Here is a 21,362-nt window from a genome sequence, read left to right as displayed (position 1 = left end):
GGCAGCCCAATGGCGCCAGCGCATGTGGTACGATCGAAGGGCCAGAGAACGCACCTTTGAGATAGGACAGAAGGTCCTGGTGTTAGAACCAACTAGGCAGAACAAGTTCAAAGCTGCATGGCAGGGGCCCTACCAGGTAGTGGGGAAAATAGCCGACACCACCTACAATGTCGCCGATTGTGACGACCCCAGGGTTATCCGCGTGTTCCATGTGAATATGCTGAAGCCCTACCGGGAGCGCCCTGAAGAGGTAGTGGCCATCTGTGCACCCGAAGCAGAGGATTTAGCAGGACTCCCCTTGCCTGATGTCTTAGGCCGGTTTCACGTTTGCGTTTAGGGCCGCAGCGTCGGCCTGCGCACTGCCGCCGCTAAGCCCCGCCCCCTGCCGCGCCTCCGCTGTAGCTCCGCCTCCGGGCTCATGACGCTGCATGCGTCATGCGTCCCCTATCTTTATCACTAAGGACGCAGGCCGTGCGCAGTATGCGTCCTTTTGATTGTGTGCCGAGCGCAACCAAATTGCAACAGGTTGCGTTTGGCGCTGGTCGGCGCACCGTCAAAAGGACGCAGGCGCCGCCAAAACACATACTGCGCACGGCCTGCGTCCTCAGTGATAAAGATAGGGAATGCATGACGCATGCAGCGTCATGCGCCCGGAGGCGGAGCTACCTGCGGAGGCGCGGCAGGGAGCGGGGCTTAGCGGCGGCCGTGCGCAGACCAATGCTGCGACCCTAAACGCAAATGTGAAACTGGCCTTAGGGGAGAGGACTCAGTCTAAAACATGGAACCAGGTACACTTGGGAGAAAACCTAGGGCCCCAGGAGAGACAGCATGTGGAGGTGTTGTTGAGGCAGCGACAAAGGATGTTTTCAGAGAGACCGGGGTAGACCCGACTGGCACAACACAAGGTTGAGACCCAGGATCAGACCCCCCTGAGACAACCCCCCTTCCGCGTCCCTGAGTCTGTATGAGAAGGGATGCGACAAGAGATACAAGAGATGTTGCGTTTAGGGGTCATTTAAGAGTCAGATAGTCCCTGGGCATCCCACGTAGCGTTAGTACCCAAGAAGGATGGGACTACCCGGTTTTATGTAGACTATCGCAAGCTAAATGAGAAAACAGTGACGGATGCGTATCCCATGCCACGTGTGGATGAGTTGTTAGACCGGCTGGCGGGGGCAAAGTATTTGACCACCATCGATCTATGCAAAGGCTATTGGCAGATCCCCCTAAGTCCTGACGCTATTTCCAAGTCTGCATTTGTCACCCCGTTCGGCTTATTCCAGTTTCGAGTTATGCCATTCGGGATGAAGAATGCCCCGCGACCTTCCAGAGGCTGGCTGAAAGGCTTCTGGATGGTCTCCAGGAATATGCTTGTGCCTACCTGGATGACATCGCCATCTACAGCGCGACATGGGATGAGCATCTAAATCACCTAGAGACAGTATTGGACAGGATCCACAAGGCTGGAATCACCTTGAACCCCAACAAGTGTCACGTGGGCAAAGCAGAGGTTCAGTATTTAGGACATTGGGTGGGAAGTGGGAAACAGCGACCAGAACCAGCCAAGATTGAGGCCACAGCCAAATGGCCCACCCCACGCACTAAAACCCAGGTCATGACGTTTCTAGGGACAGCAGGGTATTATAGGAAATATGTCCCCAATTTCAGCAGCATAGCCAAGCGCCTCGCTGATCTGACCCATAAGAACCTCCCCGCCAAGTAACCTGGACCCCCGAGTGTGAGGAAGCCTTCCGCCAGCTAAAGGACGCCCTTACAAATACCCCGGTATTGGCCGCACCCGATCCAACTAAACATTTCCTTGTTCACACAGACGCTTCTATGTTTGGACTGGGGGCAGTGCTGAGCCAAGTCGGGCCGGACGGTCAAGACCACCCGGTAGCTTACCTGAGTCGGAAACTACTGCCCCGCGAAGTAAGCTTTGCGGCCATCGAGAAGGAGTGTCTGGCAGTAGTATGGGCACTCAAGAAGTTACAACCATATTTGTATGGAAGACAGTTTTCCCTCCTAACGGACCATAATCCCCTAGTGTGGCTTAATCGGGTTTCTGGAGACAACTCCAGATTACTGCGGTGGAGTTTAGCCCTACAACCTCTAGACTTCACCATCCGCTACAGACCCAGCAAACAAAATGGTAATGCCGATGGACTAAGTCGACAAACGGAACTTGTACCAACCCCATAGACTTCGGTCATCCCCAAGCCAATCTGTTAAGGATCAGACTGTGTATGCCGATCACATCACGGAAAAGGGGGAGCCGTGTTACAGAACCCCCCAGCACCCCAAATAGGAGATGCATGTATGATAGGTGCAATGTGAGATCAATACCCCTAATGCAGCAACCAACCGGCTGCGATCCCTGGGCAGAGGAAACAAGATATCCTACTTCTGACCTCCCCCACCTTTGTAAATCCTACGATAAATGATTGGGGGTCGCCGGCCACCTACGGCTATTGTAATGTACGTCTGGCATCTTAATTGGAGCCTATTATCTACTGGCCCGCCACATATTGATTGTCCTGTCCTCTGTATGTATATATATTCTGAGACCAGTGAGTAAAATGTTGTCACACTGGAAATACGTGGAGAAGCAGTGATCTTTTATATGTTCCCATGTTACAAAGCCTTTCGAGCCAGCGTCCTTCATCCAGAAGTGAGGAAAAGCAGAGTGGACCTCCTGAAACACGGGGTGGTAATGTAAGAGGTATTACAGCACAGAAGACCCCGTTACATCAGCCCCAGCACCTGTATATACTTCAGCCCCCCGGACCATATATACACCAGCCCCAGCACCCGTATATACATATGTATATACAGTAGTCTCAAAGTGATATATATTCAGCAGTATGTAACATAATATAGTATAATACTGTCAATTATAATGTAGAGTTGTGTGTGTATAGTGTAGAGCTGTTCATATAGTATTTTGCTGTGTATATAGTATATAGTGTGGAATCCACACTATATACACTGGCTCATCTCTACACTATACAGTATATACACAGCTCCACTCTATATTCCTTACCAGAGTATATATTGTGGAGCTATGTACATTGTGTATACTCCTTCTGTCCTGTATACATGGTGTAAATATAAGTATCTGCTCTAAGTGTGTGTATCTATGAAAATAGAAAGCGCGCCTATGAATTGTGCAAAGTGGCGGACTCTTTCTTAGCCCATGTGACAAAGTTTTGGATCTATAACAGATCATTTCTCTGCTATGGAATTGAAATATTACCACATGGGCTAATAAAGAGTCCTCCACTTTTCTCTTACTTAATCGCTGTGCTGATTATTTTCTTTTTATAAATGCCTTTGATTTAAGGATGTGTCCTAAAAGCATTTCACCTACTGCTTAATATTTGGTGGTGCTCAATTATGACACATATCAAGGCTGACATCATCACCCGGCAAAAGCGGGCAAGTGCCGTCGGGGACTTGGCATGCTATGGGGCTCGTAAGTAGTGCGGCTCCGGTGCCAGCGCCGACACAGTTGAAAACAATGATGAGTGAGGGAGCTGTCATGATCCAGGTTGGATATGACAGAGAAAATGCACAAGTAACCTTTTTTTTCTGTGAGCTGTTTGCTTAGGGTTGGTTTTGCCCCCGTGGCCATTAAGGGTTATTACACAGTGGTGTCTTTTTCCTAGTTTTGCCCCCGGTGGCCATTAGGGTCATTGCACTTTTGTAGTTTCAGTTTAGTTTGCCCCCGGTGGAGGTGTCATTGCACTCTGTTTCTTTAGTTAAGTGCACATGATTAGATTGCAGGTGTGATTGCTGGCTCTGCTATAAAAGAGTCACAGGTGTTGCAATCAGCGTTGGTGATAGTCCTCAGTTACAAGCAAGCCTGGGTTAAGGATAGAGCTGAAGGAGAGTCCCGGGCAGCTGAGTGAGAGTCCTGGAGTGGCAGCTATGGTGTCTGCGAGGAGGGCTGGCATGGCTTGGTGGAGTTGCAGCTATGGTGTCAGCAAGGAGTTCTTGCATGGCTTGGTGGAGTGGCAGCTATGGTGTAGAGCTGCACTCATGATGCTGGACTCGGTTGCTGGAAAGCTGGACTCAAGATGCTGGACTCTTTTGCTGGAAAGCTGGACTCATATGCTGGACTCTGTTTCTGGACAGCTGCATGCAGGTGGTGGACTCTGTTTGCTCCAAGGCTGCACTATGGTGCTGGATCTGGTCAGAGGAAAAGGTGCACGCAGGTGGTGGGCTCTGTTGCTGGGAGCGTAAGCAACAGAGCAAAGCTAAGTGGTGTTTCCCTGTTTTGTCTCTTTTCCTTATGTGTGTTTTAGTGCAGTGGTGGGATTAGTTTCCACACCGACCAATTCCCTAGTGAGGGTTTAGGTGCAGGGCGAGTCAGGGTTTTTAGGTTCCTGATCGGCGCCCGGTGCGGAACCGGCCTAGGGAACGTTAGGAATGTAGAGACACTGACTCGGGAGTGCAGGAGGTCTCCACGTCCCCGTTCCCTATCGCAGGGCCACCATTGTTATTGTTACCCATGTTTTCCCTTTTATTGTTTAAAGTAAATTTGCCTTACTGGAGGCGGGGTTTCAACACATACGTGTATTTCCGAAATTCGCCTGTTGGAGGCGGCGCATCCAGCTGCACGTTTTATTATTTAAATTCGCCCAACTGGAGGCGGTGTATCCAGGGTAACACGTGTCATCTAAATCCGTCTGGAGGCGCTGTGTCCAGCCACGCGTGACCATGACAGGAGCCATCTGCTGATGCTCCCTCTTTCATCATTCCCCCTCTGAGCTCTGTGACGTCTTAGTGCAGAGGGTGCAATGGCATCACTACAGCGAATCATCTGTGCCAAGCAGTGCAGAGGATCAGAATACACTGAGGAGACCAGAGCAGTGGGGACAGGGAGAAGTATTATATGGGGCCCATTATACTGTATGAAGTAATATATGGGGCCAATTATACTGTATAAAGTAATATATGGGCCCATTATACTGTTTGAAGTAATATACAGTATGAGGGCCCATTATACTGTATGGACCATTATATGGGGCCCATAAAACTGTATGCAGTAATGTATGGGGCCCATAATAGTGTATGGAGCATTATATGGGCTCATTGTACCATATGGAGGAATATGTGGGGTCCATTGTACTGTATGGAGCAATATATGGGGCCATTATAGTGTATGGAGCATTATGTGTTGCCCATAATACTGTATGTAGGACTATGTTGTGCCCATAATACTGTATGAAAGACTATATGGTGCCCATAATACTGTATGAAGGACTATGTTGTGCCCACAATACTATATGGAGGACTATGTGGTGCCCATAATACTGTATGAAGGACTATGTTGTGCCCATAATACTGTATGGAGGACTATGTGATGCCCATAATACTGTATGTAGGACTATGTGCTGCCCATAATACTATGAAGGACTATGTCGTGCCCATAATGCTGTATGGAGGACTATGTGGTGCCCATAATACTCTATGGAGGACTATATGGTGCCCATAATACTGCATGGAGGTCTATGAGGTGCCTATAATACTATATGGAGGACTATGTGGGGCCCATAATACTGTATAGAGGACTATGTGGTACCATTAACAATGTATGGAGGACTATGTGGTGCCCATAATACTGTATGGAGGACTATGTGGTGCCCATAATACTGTATGGAGGGTTATCCAAATTCGGAAGTTCTCCCCTATCTTTTGGATAGGGGATGACTTTCTGTTTGTTGTGGATCTGACCGCTGGGACCCCCATGATCCTAGGAAATGTAGCTTTGAAGAGCACCATGTAAATGGAGCTGTGGTCCAATCATACGCACTGTGACGCCATTAACATGTGGCTCTTTAAATAACTCCTTTAATAGAGTGATGAGGGGACGACAAAGTATAGAAAAAATTCACTGATCGGGGTGAGGAGTGCTATAGTTTGTGGGCTGGTGGGGTTTGTGTGGCAGGGCTGCTTTTTTGTCCCAGTCCGGCCCTGGTAGACTACAATGTGTTAATGTGGTGGAGGGCCAGGGAGTGCCAGTACTGCCTTCATTAGCCACGACTACCCTCTGGTCTCCGTTTCACACTCACAATCGCCAGGACGTACCGATATGAGAAGGGTTAAATTTGGTTTTAAGTTCTACTCTGGGCTGTTTAGACAAAAAGTCATGTTTGACTATCAGAACCATGGACAGGGATTTTGAATAGAAGTTCAAATTTTGCTGAGGATAGGTTCACAGGAGCATATAAAAAAATCGTTCAGACTTTATCTAAAAAATGTGTTGTCTGTATGCAGTCCTCATGCAAAACTTTTTTTGCAATTCCACAACACTTGCAATTTTTTTTTTTTACAATTTTCCAGTGCATTATATGTCAAGGTCAATGGTGTCATTCAAAAGTACAACTCGTTCTGCAAAAAACAAGCCCTCACATGGCTATATTGACGGAAAAATGAAAAAGTTGTGACTCTGGGAAGAAGGGAAGCAAAAAACAGAAATGCAAAAATGGAAAAATCCAAGGTGGTGAAGGGCTTACTTGTAAGAAAGGGCTTTCAATTGTACAATGTTTGCATTTGCAAGGGACCTGTCTTCCTATGTACCGGACTTGTAAAATAAGGTTCATTTTCTTTTATAAAATAAATGGCTATAGATGAGCACAGTGAAGCACTTGGTTTTATATAATGATGTTAGAAATGTCTCTATTGCTAGAGACGGTAAAAGGATTAATGGGGAGGGAGACGGCTCTGTGCAATGACAAGTCACACACATGTGCAGCAGTAAGAGCAGTGTATACCCCCTCCTCTCTCCCAGAGTCCTTGGCACTGCACACATGACGTCAGCGCAGCTCTGACACTGCACTGCCTTCTGCCATCTGCTCCTGGAGCCTGAAGAACCCTGCAGGATGGGAGCCCCAGAACACTGGAGCTGTGACCTGAGCCTTCTGCTGTCCCTCATAGTCATAGTGTCCGCTGTCAGTGCAGGGGACCCTTTAGACAGCCAGCTAGGAGACATCACCTCCTGCAGCCAGCAGTGCCAGCTCGCCTTCAAGCTGAAGAGCACCTCTGAAGTAAGCGCCATAATGTATCATGTCTGTCTATGTATCATGTATTTATTTATGCTCTATCTCATATCTATCCACTGTACGTTATATCTGTAATTTGCATGTAACCCCTTCTCATGTACAGCACCATGGAATCAATGGTGCTATATAAATAAACAATAATAATATCCATCCGTCTAACATATATGTATATTTGCTGATGACGTAGGAGCCCAAAAGTAAATACATCTAGAAATCTATTTTCCTGATTATGCTCCCACTCGGGCATCACTATGAAATCCGACAGCTTATAGCCGTCCTTTTTCCACAATGCATCCTCCACCCATGCAGTTGGATTTAACCGCTAGCATGCCATTTATACATAAGATGGTGTGCACAGACAAGTGACGGTTTGCCCTAGGCAGGTGGTTAGTGCTGACAGCTTACTACTAGCTTGCTACAATATAGGTTGCTTCTTGTCATTTCTGTCATTCTCCACGTTCTCATGTTCCCAGAGGGTGCTGAATTATGCATCCCTAGTGTGAATGTAGTGAATGTCATGGCTGCTCTGGAACATTACTAACGCTCCCACAGAAAGTACATTCAGGCAATACAGTGATGGGTCAGATACATACCTGAACAACAATTATGTGGCAAAATTAAGACAAAATGCTTGGAGATTAGTCATGAAATGAAGGACCATATAATGATTAGATTTTCCTGTAGTTTATTACTAGAAGTAATTACGAAAATAAAATGATTTCATGATAAATACTATCCTACATAGAAAACATATGCACCGAATGCAGGCACAGCTGGAAATGTATTTATGTGGCTGCATTGCTCTAAGCCATTGTGCATACAGTAATGCTTGGCTCATGTATATCCTGGGCCATAACAATTTGATGTCTTTCAGCAGCCATTTCTAGGTGGATTAGTTTCTTTTGTATGCATCAGAGTGAATGGCAAAGATGAGAGTCTTAGGGTACGTCTCCACGCTGCGCACTGGCAGCGCTTTGGATGCAGCGGAAACCCCGCTCTGCCCAATGCGCCACCCCCTGTTGTACGCACAGTGATTCCAGATATGTTCATTGAACACATGCGGAATCACTGCATCGTATCCATAGACTGGGTTATTTATCTTGCAGAGACGGAGCGTCTCCACAAGATAAATAGTCATGCTGCGGTCTATAAAGACGCGCCTCATGTCCGGATACGCAGGTCTGCCACCTGCATGATTGTACGCATAGTGGAGACGGGATTTCATAAAATCACCTCCACTATGCTGTAACTTCTGGACCCTGCCGATTGGACGCTGCGGCTGTACGCAGCTTCCAATCCACAGCAAATACTGAAGTATAACGCCACGTGGAAACATGCCCTTACTGTTAGTAATTTCCCCATATGTTTAAGGTTTGTCACAGAACAGTGGGTATACTAATATACAGAGCAATATATGGCTAGTGATCTGCAATACTTCCTAATATACAGTACTGTGCAAAGTGGAAAAAAAATTCTGTAAAGCAAGAATTGTTCCAAAAATAAAATTTAATAGTTTGTTTTCATCAGTTAACAAAGTGTAATGTTTATGGACAAAAGAGAAATCTAAATCAAAACAATATTTGGCGTGACGACTCATTGACAGCACAATTGTACATAGTTTTTGAAGGAACTCGACAAAGGTAATTCCAAACATCTTGGAGAACTAATCACAAATCTTCAGTAGATGTAAAATTGTGCCTCTTCATGTAATCCCACACAAAGTCAATGATGTTGAGATTAGGCCTTATCATCACTTCCAGGACTTGTTTTTTTTTTTTAAGATAGTTATACTGTCCTCATACACGTTAGCAGGGTGTGCAATGAGACATGTAGCTAAACCCCCCGTCTTCTTTAAGAAAAGAGGCTGTAAAATTGTAACCTTCTTTTATTGATTGCAGATGTGACAGGAAAGGGGGAAACTATAGAATGCAATAACAGGAGCATTTCAGAATATATAACTGCACAGAACATGAAACACAAATAGTCTGCAATACACAGGTAACATGAGGTAATATACAAACTGATGATTACCTACTTAGTACAACAAATGTATTGATAAACACAGGATTATAACACCTAGATAGTGCTTACCAACTATGCTTAGAGCAGGCTGTTTAAGGAGCATGAAGAAAACGAATGGTGTAGTTTCTAAGACACATGGAGGAATAATGGCTGCTGTTCCCTTCATAGTGTCATAAATAAGACCATGATGCAACAGGAACAATCCCACAATGCCCTAGGAACTTCCCACAAGACATTGCAAATTAAACTAGGATCTATGCATTAAACGGCCAGCAGGTGGTGCACCTTACAATATGAAATATATGAAGGATTAATATACACAAAAATACCATGTCTGTAATAATCGGAGACATAAAAAAATGACTAGACTTTCTAGACAGCAATTATATGGCTGGACAGAACACTCCCCGCTTGACGTCAGCCGACGTCACTATTGTGTTTATTGGACGAGAACAGCAGAACAAGTTCCCCTACTGGCCTGAGGAACAATTTAGTCTCGCCTTGCTTTCCTATTTTTACTTCCACCTTACGTACGATTCCATCCTTACTTTGGAATGTCTGGGTAATGAGACCTAATGGCCATTCATTTCTCCGAGACTGACAGTCTTTCATTAGTACTATATCGCCAGGCTGGAGGTTAAGCTTGCTAGTTTGCCACTTTCTCCTCTGTTGCAGAGTAGGCAGGTACTGTTTTTTCCACTTGTCCCAAAAGGCAATGGAGAGACTCTGTACTTGTCTCCATCGACTCCTGTAACAGTCTTTAACATTAAATTCTCCAGGTGGAGAGCAATTAGGGTCGGTCTTCTGTGTTAGCAGCAGGGCTGGGGAGAGAACAGTTGGGTCATCAGGATCACTGGAAATTGGAGTCAACGGTCTGGCGTTTATGATGGGTGACACTTAGGCCATGAATGTTGTCAAGCTTTCGTGTGTCAGCCTTGGAGATCCTTCCTGTAAGAAAATTGAATCGAGGATTCTCCTTGTGACACCTAGCATTCTCTCCCATACACCTCCCATGTGTGAAGAATGTGGTGGGTTAAAAGTCCAAGTAAACCCATGTACACTTAGGTATTTTTCTACGTCCTTCATATCCAAGTTGGAAGAGAGTTGCAGTTCTCTTGCTGCTCTGACAAAGTTCGTGCCTCGGTCTGAAGAATATGTTTGACGGGTCCTCTGATGGCAATGAAACGCCGGAGAGCATTTATGAAGCATGAAGTGTCCATAGATTCAATTACCTCTATGTGGACGGCTCTAATGGATAGACAAGTGAACCTAATCGCCCATCGTTTCCCATTTGCGTGGCCTCCTCTGGTTTGTCAGACAACCACAGACCAAGGACCAAACACATTTAGACCGATGTTGGTGAAAGGTGGATCTGTGCTAAATCGGTCATATGGAAGATCTGCCATCTTCAGAATCTGTGACATACCACAAAGTTTCTTGCAAGTAACACAGTTAAAGATGAATCTGCACACACATCTCTTAGCTCCAACTATCCACAGACCAGATGTTCTTAAGGCTCCCTCTGTGAACATACGACCTTGGTGTTTTGTCCGCTCGTGATAATGTTGAACAAGCAGAGTAACTATGTGATGTTGTCCAGGAACTATAACGGAATGTTTCTCTGCAGAACCTATTTTTGCCTCTTTTAGGCGTCCTCCTATTCTTAAGAGACGGTCTCCATCCATGACTGGGTCGAGTTTCCTCAGAACACTATCTTTTGGTATTGGTCTTTGATTGGTTGCACAGTCGATTTCTTTGGCGTAGTTTTCCTGTTGTACAGCTCAGATAATTATATTCTTTGACTGCTCTAGATCGAGATCTGTGTGGACATGTTTACAATGATGCCAACCTGTGCAGCTTTCCTTTTTTGTTGGTGAGGTTGTCTTGTACGACTGAGCTATGTGGGTCAGGCAGGCAATGGCACGAACAAGCAAATTCCAAGTAGAGAACCTACTGAATCGCTGGGATCCCAGGTGGCGTTTCAAAGTTTCTGTATGTAACGCAGCCACTTGAGGGCGAATTTCAACGTCAGCATGTGGATTTACTAGTTCAAACAAGGCCGTTTCTGTCATGTTGGGCAATGGTCTATACAAAAACTCTGGGCCTGTAAACCAAATCGTGTCTTTGAGGCGATTGGCAGCAACAAATCGGGTAGCCTGGTCCGCAGGGTTGAGATGTGTAGGCACATATTTCCATTGTTCAGGTGAGGTAGACCTTCGAATTCTGAGCATTCTGTTGCTAACATAGACATAGAAGCGTCTCACTTCATTATGGATGTACCCAAGTACTATCCTGCTGTCAGTGTAGAACTCAAAGTCTTTAATTTCTAGATTCATTTCCATAGCAACGAGTTCTGCCAACTCGACTGCTAACTGAGCGGCACAAAGTTCCAGGCGTGGTACGGTGTGTTCACGGAGCGGTGTTAGTTTTGCTCTGCTCATGACAAACCCTACATGGCATTGTTGACTAGTATCTATCGTCTTCAAATAAGCTACCGCAGCAATCACTTTGATTGAAGCAACGGAGAACACACAAAGGGTTTGTGTCTCTATCTCGGTACTAGGTACAGACACATACGAGCGTGTTATATGAAGACTTGATAAGGCTGTGAGGGAATTTCTCCAGGCCATCCACTTGGTTTTCTCTTTTGTGGGAAGAGGAGTATCCCAGTTCGTCACCTCTCTAGTGAACTCTCTTAACATAGCCTTGCCCTTGATGACTACAGGAGCTACAAACCCCAGTGGGTCATACAAACTGCTTATGGTAGACAGTACTCCTCTGCGACTAAAGGGTTTATCTTCTCTGTTAACCTGGAAGGTGAAGGTATCAGCTTTTATGTCCCATAGTAGGCCGAGGCTCCGCTACATCAGTGGGGAGTCTATGCCTAGATCTAAATTCTTCAAGACATTTGAATGATCCTCAGGAGGGAAGGCTTCCATCACTTCCTTGCTGTTAGAAGCGATCTTGTGCAACCTCAGGTTAGATACAGCGAGCATGTCTTTGGCTCTTTTCAGAAGACTAATCGCGGTCTCATTTGTTGGCATCGATTTCAAACAGTCATCCACATAGAAATCTTTCTCTATAAACAGTCTGGCATCTGTTCCGTACGTCTTCTTTAAGAAAAGAGGCTGTAAAATTGTAACCTTCTTTTATTGATTGCAGATGTGACAGGAAAGGGTGAAACTATAGAATGCAATAACAGGAGCAATTCAGAATATATAACTGCACAGAGCATGAAACACAAATAGTCTGCAATACACAGGTAACATGAGGTAATATACAAACTGATGATTACCTACTTAGTACAACAAACATATTGATAAACACAGGATTATAACACCTAGATAGTGCTTACCAACTATGCTTAGAGCAGGCTGTTTAAGGAGCATGAAGAACACGAATGGTGTAGTTTCTCCTAAGACACATGGAGGAATAATGGCTGCTGTTCCCATCACAGTGTCATAAATAAGGCCATGATGCAACAGGAACAATCCCACAATGCCCTAGGAACTTCCCACAAGACATTGCAAATTAAACTAGGATCTATGCATTAAACGGCCAGCAGGTAGTGCTGTTACCTTACAATATGAAATATATGAAGGATTAATACACACAAAAATACAATGTCTGTAATAATCGGAGACATAAAAAAATGACTACACTTTCTAGACAGCAATTATATGGCTGGACAGAGCAATAGTTGTTAATAGACATTGCCTTTTTGTTTGGGGTCGTTGTCCTGTTGCAGAATACATTTGGAGTCAATCAGATGCCTCCCTCATGGTATGGCATGATGGATATGAATCTGCCTCTATTTCTCATCATTAAGGACTCCATTAATCCTGATTAAATCCCCAACTCCATTTACTGGAATTCAGCTTCAAATTTGCTCTGTTGCCTGCTGACATTCATGATTGCACCATTCTTCAGCCCTTTAGCAAACAAACTGCATTATGTTATGGAAACATATTTCACATCTTGACTCATCAGTTCAGAGCAGCTGCTGACAATTTTGCAGAGTTGCTATGTTTTTGTGCATTGTTGTGTCACTTTACCTTGTTTCCGTGTGGGAGCTATGGCTTTTGGCTGCAATTCTTCCATGTGAGACCAATCCTGGCCAGACTTCTTTGAATAATAGATGGGTGTAGCTGGGTGCCTCTGGTTACTGCTAGTTTTGAGCTGGTGGCACTGTTGGACAGCTTCCAGTTTCAAAGAGAAATAAGCATGATGCCTTTCACCGGCTGCCCTAAATTTCCTTTGCATCTGATTGGCTCCAAATTTGTTCTGCACCTTGATAACTAGCCCAAACATGCATCCATTAAGAACTATCTTCAGTGTAAAAAAGAACAGGGAGTTGTGAAAGTGATGATACGACCCGCACAGAGCCTTGATCTCACTAGTCTGTCAGGGAGTACATGAAGAGACTTTAGGTTTTGTGTAAGCCAACATTCACAGATCTGTGTTTAGTTCTCCAAGATGTTTGGACCAAGCCCCTACTAAGTTTCTTCAAAAACTATGTGCTAGTATCCTTAGAAAATGTGAGACTATTTTGAAGGCAAAGGTAATCACAAAAAATAGCATTTTAATTTAGATTTCTCTTGAGGTGTGTATGTGGGGCCTCCACTCCATTACTTCTCTACTTGGACTATTGGAGCGGGTTACTCATCAGTCCCACAGTCAACAAAAAGAGTGGAGGATATATTGCACACCTTCACTCCATTCAAGACGGGGCTCGGATTCCAAAACTCTGTTCGATTGTAACCCCAGCAGTTCAGCTTGAAGTGAACAGCAAGTTATTCCCTATCTAAATAGAAAAAATGACTTGATTTTTTGGAAATAATTTTTTACAGCAAACTTGTCAGCAAGATTTTGCTAAGTAAACTACAGGCATTGTTAAGTCGGCAGTGTTAAACTGATTAAAATGATACCTGGGATGAAAAAATCAGTCTTGTGGTTCTTGTGTATTCAGTTAATGAGATGCCCATGCTTCGGGGCAGCACTGTAGGCAGAGTCTTATCTTCCTGGTCTAAGCTAGAGAAACCAAGGAAAGACTTACCCAGAGGCCGCTCCGAAGCACAAACATGTTCCTCATCATAGAGACAGACTGTGCTCCGATGCGGGACTGTAGGCAGAGTCTTTCTTATCTTCCTGCTCCCAGCCAGAGAAACCAAGGAAAGACCTGCCCACAGTCAAACCCTGAAGTACAAACATGTTCCTCATCATAGAGACACAGAGAGAGACAGACTGTTTGTGCTTCGGGGCGGGCCTGTGGGCAGGTCTTTCCTTGGTTTCTCTGGCTGGGAGCAGGAAGATAAGAAAGACTCAATTTCAAATTTAGGTTCAATTTAAGGGTAACATGTAAGCACAATTTTGTCAATTGACATTTCACGCTGGTCTTGATGAGGGGGAATGCTGGAGTCATGCCTATTCATAAAGCTGTAGCGTCTGATGAGTGGCATGTGCCTCACCAAAAATTTTACTCCATTGAGGCTTAAAGAATGCCACAGCTCATCACACCGCACATTCATCACAGTCCAGCTTGGTCCAGTTGTGAAACTGTTGTGAAATGCCAAATTTTTTGGGCAACTTCGAGTCACGCCTAAATTTTGTGACTCTTTAAAGCTTTTAAGTCAGAATTCTGGCTTAAAAGCTTACAGCAATCTAGCACTATGTTTCGCCTTAATGGCATACTATAAAACAAAGGTCTCAATTTATGAATACTGGCGTTTTGTACACCATTCGTAATGAAGTACGTGTTAGAATAATATGCACTGAATTCCCAGACACGTGCCACTTAATGAACTTGGCTTATCTCATTAGTGGCATGTGCCTCCCTAGAAATTTTACTCCAATGTTTCTTCACCTTCAATTAATTTGACACAGCCACTTGTTATCCCACCTCAGCTTTTCCCAACCATTTTGGCGCATCTGTTTAAAACCAATATGAAAATGGTAAAAAATGATACATTTTGCATATTGTGCAAAAATGTGACTTTCCAATGTTTTTTTTTGTCAGTTTTGTATAGTGCAATACTGCACTCAGTCTCCCTTACTATGGCTTCTACTAATAAATTACTATATGATCAGATGCCAAGAGGAGTAATTCATAATTTGAGCTGTAGAAAGTGACTTTTGCATTTTTTGATCAAAATAATGTTAACTAAGTACCCTATGTTATTTACATGCACTACTACTATTCATTTACTTACTACAGGGTATTTGCTCATTTTGTTGCTTGTTATATGGCCACAATGTGAATGTGTTTTGGTTCTATTTGAAAAGAAGCCTCATTTTAGATGTTAATATGTCAATAGAAGTAGCATTCTAATATTGATAATGCCAAACCTGTACTCATAGGGCTTGGACCATATGTTTTTTATGGTATTGTTAGAATGAATCTGTTGATTTCAGTTGTTAATTTTAACCCCTTTTTCACAATTTTGACCACTGTGTGGCAATATCTCTGGAACACTTCAATGGATCCCACTGATTCTGAGATGTCATGATAGTTGTATAATTTCTTTGATATGACTTGTGTTTATTTGTGAAAAAATCGGAAATTTGGTGAAAATTTTGAAAACGTTGCAATTTTCAATCTTTTAATTTTTAGGCCATTAAATCAGAGTTATGTCACACAAAATAGTTAATAAATAATATTTACCACATTTCAACTTTACAGCAGCACAATTTTAGAAACATATTTTTTTGGTAAAGAAGTTATAAAGGTTAAACGTTGGCCAGCTATATCTCATTTTTACAAAAAATTTACAAACCATTTTTTTATTGACCACATCACATTTGAAGTGAATTTGAGGGGCCTATATGACAGAAAATATCCTAAAGTGACACCATTCTAAAACCTTCGCCCCTCAAGGTGCTTGACTCTACATTCAATAAGTTTATTTACCCTTCAGATGCTTCATAGGAATTAATGAAATGTGTAAGGAAAAAATTAACATCTACCATATACACTCACTGGCCACTTTATTAGGTACACCATGCTAGTAAGGGGTTGGACCCCCTTTTGCCTTCAGAACTGCCTCAATTCTTCGTGGCAGAGATTCAACAAGGTGCTGGAAGCATTCCTCAGAGATTTTGGACCATATTGACATGATGGCATCACACAGTTGGCGCAGATTTGTCGGCTGCACATCCCTGATGCGAATCTCCCGTTCCACCACATCCCAAAGATGCTCTATTGGATTGAGATCTGGTGACTGAGGAGGCCATTTGAGTACAGTAAACTCATTGTCATGTTCAAGAAACCAATCTGAGATGATTCGAGCTTTATGACATGGCGCATTATCCTGCTGAAAGTAGCCATCAGATGTTGGGTACATTGTGGTCATAAAGAGATGGACATGGTCAGCAACAATACTCAGGTAGGCTGTGGCGTTGCAACGATGCTCAATTGGTACCAAGGGGCCCAAAGAGTGCCCAGAAAAAATTCCCCACACCATGACACCACCACCACCAGCCTGAACCGTTGATACAAGGCAGGATGGATCCATGCTTTCATGTTGTTTACGCCAAATTCTGACCCTACCATCCGAATGTCGCAGCAGAAATCGAGACTCATCAGACCAGGCAACGTTTTTCCAATCTTCTACTGTCCAATTTCGATGAGCTTGTGCAAATTGTAGCCTCAGTTTCCTGTTCTTAGCTGAGAGGAGTGGTACCCAGTGTGGTCTTCTGCTGCTGTAGCCCATCTGCCTCAAAGTTCGACGCACTGTGCGTTCAGAGATGCTCTTCTGCCTACCTTGGTTGTAACGGGTGGCAATTTGAGTCACTGTTGCCTTTCTATCAGCTCGAACCAGTCTGCCCATTCTCCTCTGACCTCTGGCATCAACATGGCATTTCCGGCCACAGAACTGCCGCTCACTGGATTTTTTTTCTTTTTCGGACCATTCTCTGTAAACCCTAGAGATGGTTGTGCGTGAAAATCCCAGTAGATCAGCAGTTTCTGAAATTCTCAGACCAGCCCTTCTGGCACCAACAATCATGCCACGTTCAAAGGCACTCAAATCACCTTTCTTCCCCATACTGATGCTCGGTTTGAACTGCAGGAGATTGTCTTGACCATGTCTACATGCCTAAATGCACTGAGTTGCCGCCATGTGATTGGCTGATTAGAAATTAAGTCTTAACACACAGTTGGACAGGTGTACCTAATAAAGTGGCCAGTGAGTGTATACTCGCGTATAAGCCAAGATTTTCAGCCCATTTTTTGGGGATGAAAGTCCCGCTCTTGGCTTATACAAGGGGGTCGGCGGGGGAGCGGGGGTGTCAGGTCATACTTACCCCCTCCTGGTGCTGTCTCTGCAACCCCCCTGCTTCTCCTGGCCTCAGGCTCCTTTCAGCGGTCATGTGGTACCTCTCATTAAACTCATGAATATGCGCATATTCATGAGTTTAATGAGCGGTACCACGTGACCGTTGAAGGAAGGAAGGGAGACCGTGGGAGAAGCGGGGGGGCTGCAGAGACCACACCAGGAGGGGGTAAGTATACGCTATATTCACCTGTCCCTGCTCCATCACTGCGTGCTGCTCTGTCCTCTCCTCCGTGTCCTCTGTCTGTGATGTTCAGGTCAGAGGGCGCGGTGACGTAGTTAGTGCGCGCCGCACCCTCTGTCTAAACCTCACTGACAGAGAGACCCTGCAGACAAAGCGACGCGCAACCATGTAGCGGAGATCGGTAAATATCGCCAGTGCCTGGGTCCTGAGCCAGCGGTGACACCAGCAACCTGTCACCGCCTGCTGAGGACACTGGCACCGGGCCCCCAGCGACGAGAGGCGATTATGTCATTTTTTACTTTTATTTGCAGCGGCAGCTGGGGCAAATACAGTGGGGCATAATTATGGAGCAGCATATGGGGGCATAATCTATGGAGCATCTTATGGGGCATAATCATAGAGCAGCATATGGGGGCATAATTATGGAGCAGCATATGGGGGCATAATCTATTGAGCATCTTATGGGGAATAACATATGGAGCATCTTATTGGGGCAGCATATGGGGCATAATCTATGGAGCTTCTTATGGGGGCATAATCTATGGAGCTTCTTATGGGGGCATAATCTATGGAGCATCATATGGGGGCATAATCTATGGAGCATTATATGGGGCAGCATATGGGGACATAATCTATAGAATAACTTATGGGGCCATAACCTTTGTGCAGCATTATATGGGGCGTTTGGAGAGCCACCGATGTGCCTAAACAGTTAAAAACCCCCACAAGTGAGCTATTTTGGAAACTATACACCTCATGGATTTTATCTAGATGTATGGTGAGCATCTTGAACCCCTAGGTGCTTCACAAAAATGTAAGCTATTAAGCTGTAAAAATCAAATTTTTTCCACAAAAAGTTAATATTTAGCACCAATTTTGCATTTTCACAAGGGTGACAAAAGAAAAGGAACCAAAAATTTGTTGTGCAATTTCACCTGAGTACACCAGTACCCCATATGTTGGGTAAAACTACTGTTTCATAACACTGCAAGGCTCAGAAAGGAAGGAGTGAAGTTTTGGAACACGTCTTTGGTCGAATGTTTTGCGGGCGAGTGACCCCATTTTTTAAACTAGACCCTTCACGGAATTTATGTCGACGTGTGGTGAGCACTTTGAGTCCACAGGTTCCCACAAAAATGTTGTTTTAGCCCTAATGTTTTTCATTTTCACAAGGATAGCAGGAGCAAATGGACCCTAAAATTTGCTGGGCATTTTCTACTGAGTGTGCCCCATATGTGGTCAAAAACTACTTTTGAGGCACAGTGCAAAGCTCAGAAGGGAAGAAGGGCCATACTGGAGTTCAGATTTTAATGGATTGATTTGAGGGTGCCATGTCACATTAGCAGAGCCCCTGAGTTGCCACAACAGCAGAAACCCCATAAGTATCCCCATTTTACAAACTACAGCTCCTAATGAAGTTATCTAAGCGTGCAGTAATCATATTGATGTAAAATAACAAGCAGGAACGCGGGATGCAGTGATGGTACGCAGGCAGAGCCGGGGTTAACAGGTTTATTTACAGGGGGAAATTACTCCACGCAGGGAGATACAAGAATTAAACGGTATTAAAGGAACAGTACAATAATAACAGTACAAATATACAACAATTTGCGTTAGAAGTATATTAGGAAGTCCTGACTCTGCAGCTTCTGCTGCGTACTCAATAGCGCCGACAACGGCGGGCGCTGCGCCTCCTCCTGGAGGTCACTGCAAACGTTGGTCCGTCTTCTGGTGACAGTGGTCGGTCTCTGGCACCTTTCACTGCCCCTTGTCCATATATTAACGTGGCTAATTAAAGGCAAGGGCCACAGTCCTGTATGGGCCCAACGTGGCTCTTCAACTATTTCCACTAGTAACGTACGGTCAAAAATGTCAGGCCAACTATCTACTGGCCCAGTCAGGGCGCAAGTGTCAGTCTGGTATACGGTCTCTCTTGTGCAGCACGTCATGTAGGGCACAGCACCCGGTTCTCTGGCAGTCACTGGTCACACACTGTACGTCCAGCTCTCCTTGGTCCCCACCGTTGGCGGCAGTCTGCGTTGCTCTGCTCTATGTGCACTGCTCTGCACAGCGCCGCACTCTCTGGATCAGTTTCAAACAGCTCTGCACTCTCTGGCTAGGCTTCACACGGCCCTGCACTCTCTGGCTCGGCTCCACATTGCTCCGCACTCTCAGCACAGTGGTCCCTTTCTCTGTCTCTCTCATTGGGTGCAGCACCACCTGTCACTGCCCCGGTACGCTCTGGTGAGGGAGGGGGAAACTGTTATGAATGGGTCACCGAGGAGAATAACAGGCCCAGGCTAAGCCACAGAAAACCAGAGAGGTTGGTAGCTAAGCGGATTGCAGACCCCTGATCCTGTCCACACAACTAGCAGTAGCCGTGGAGCGTACCTACGATGATCTTAGACGCCTCGGCACAGCCGGAGAGCTAACTAAGCCTAAAGCAAGAAAGGGGAAATCTAAACTGCCCCGGAGCAGACCCCAAAGGAATATATAGCCCCCAAACATATATTATCGGTGAGACAAGATGAAAACACAAACACAGGCAGGAAAATAGACTGAGCAAACAAAGGGCCCACACTAACTAGACAGGACAGGAAAGGGAAGACACTTTCTGCAATCACGCAAAAAACCCTGCAAAAAGTCCAACACGTCTGATGCACAAAAACACTGAAGTCGTACGGCTTCGCCCCCACTAAATCAGCACTCTGGTATATTCTGAAAGCAAAGCAAAAAGAGACCAATATAACAGGGGACAAAACAAACTGGCACAAGCAGTAACATATGGGCGGTGATTCAGCACAGCCCCATCCAGAGCTGGCTGACCCGCACAAAGCAGAGATAGACAAAACCAGATCAAATGCAAACAGAATAGCAAATGAATCACTTAGCTGAACCATGCATGGACAGAGCAGGAGACATCAGACCTCAGAAGGCACAGGAAGAAAATCACCAGCAGCGATAGAGGGAGTCAGCTGTCTTAAATCCCAATCAGAAACCCCAGATCTCCAATCGTCTTCCTCATTATCAGGTGGCAAGTCTCTGTCAATCAGATCAGCTCCACTACCTCCAGTAACCACCAGAGGGAGCCCAGAAAGAGAACTCGCAAGCCCTCTGTCAATCTGACCAGCTCCACTACCTTCAGTAATCACCAGAGGTAAGCCAGAGAGAGAGAATCCACAACAGGAAACCATGTGCACGCCTCACCATTCTCCTGCATGCTGCCCTCCAATGGCGCCAAACCCCTCTTTTTTGCGCGTTTCCTCTTTTTTGCTTTGCCCTCCTGCGCACGCTCTCCCGGGTCTCCCCGCCCCCTGTCACTCAGGCTTCCCCCCGGGGACAGGAGATGCAGCCTCTCAAGTTCCGGACCCAGCATGCAGGTACCCACGGTCGGTTCACTTCCCCACATTCCCCCTCTCTTTTAACTCGCCATTCCACGGGCGAGGTTTCGTCGTCCTTCCCACTGTTCGTCTGAGTGCCGACTACTGCGCACAATTTCCGCAACTCCTCCTGCCTTTCTGGCTCCATCTTCTCCCAGTATGGCCTGTAGAGGTCACTCCACCCCGAAGTGGTGGGACAAAAGGGTTTGTCCAGTTTCTCTGCAACATCAATCACATTCACCCTTTCGTCTTCTTCCTCTTGGCTTTGTTGTCAGCAGATGTCTGAGCAGTCGGTTCGTCCTTTTCTTCATCTTTTTCGGAAACCTTAGGGACTTCTTGCGCAGACTCCTCAGCTTTCGGAGAGATCTCTGGTTTAGTC

At 45.3% G+C, this 21,362-nt stretch overlaps 1 protein-coding gene across 1 annotated transcript in view; it reads left to right on the top strand.

The window, feature by feature from the left end:
- Positions 1 to 6,815: 6,815 nt before the first annotated feature.
- Positions 6,816 to 21,362, top strand: part of TMEM59L (transmembrane protein 59 like) — a 120,739-nt gene continuing 106,192 nt past the window's right edge. The window contains exon 1 of the mRNA XM_073548022.1: positions 6,816 to 7,052. Within this exon, the coding sequence (XP_073404123.1) occupies positions 6,888 to 7,052 (165 nt within the window). The 5' untranslated portion in view covers positions 6,816 to 6,887. The remainder of the gene's footprint in view (positions 7,053 to 21,362) is intronic.

This window comes from Dendrobates tinctorius, unplaced genomic scaffold, assembly GCF_039654945.1.
Source record: "Dendrobates tinctorius isolate UK_male_01 unplaced genomic scaffold, ASM3965494v1 ptg000011l, whole genome shotgun sequence".
Classification (NCBI taxonomy): Eukaryota; Metazoa; Chordata; class Amphibia; order Anura; family Dendrobatidae; genus Dendrobates; species Dendrobates tinctorius.
The sequence above is the reverse complement of the archived record's forward strand: the minus strand, read 5'-3'. Positions and strand labels throughout refer to the sequence as shown.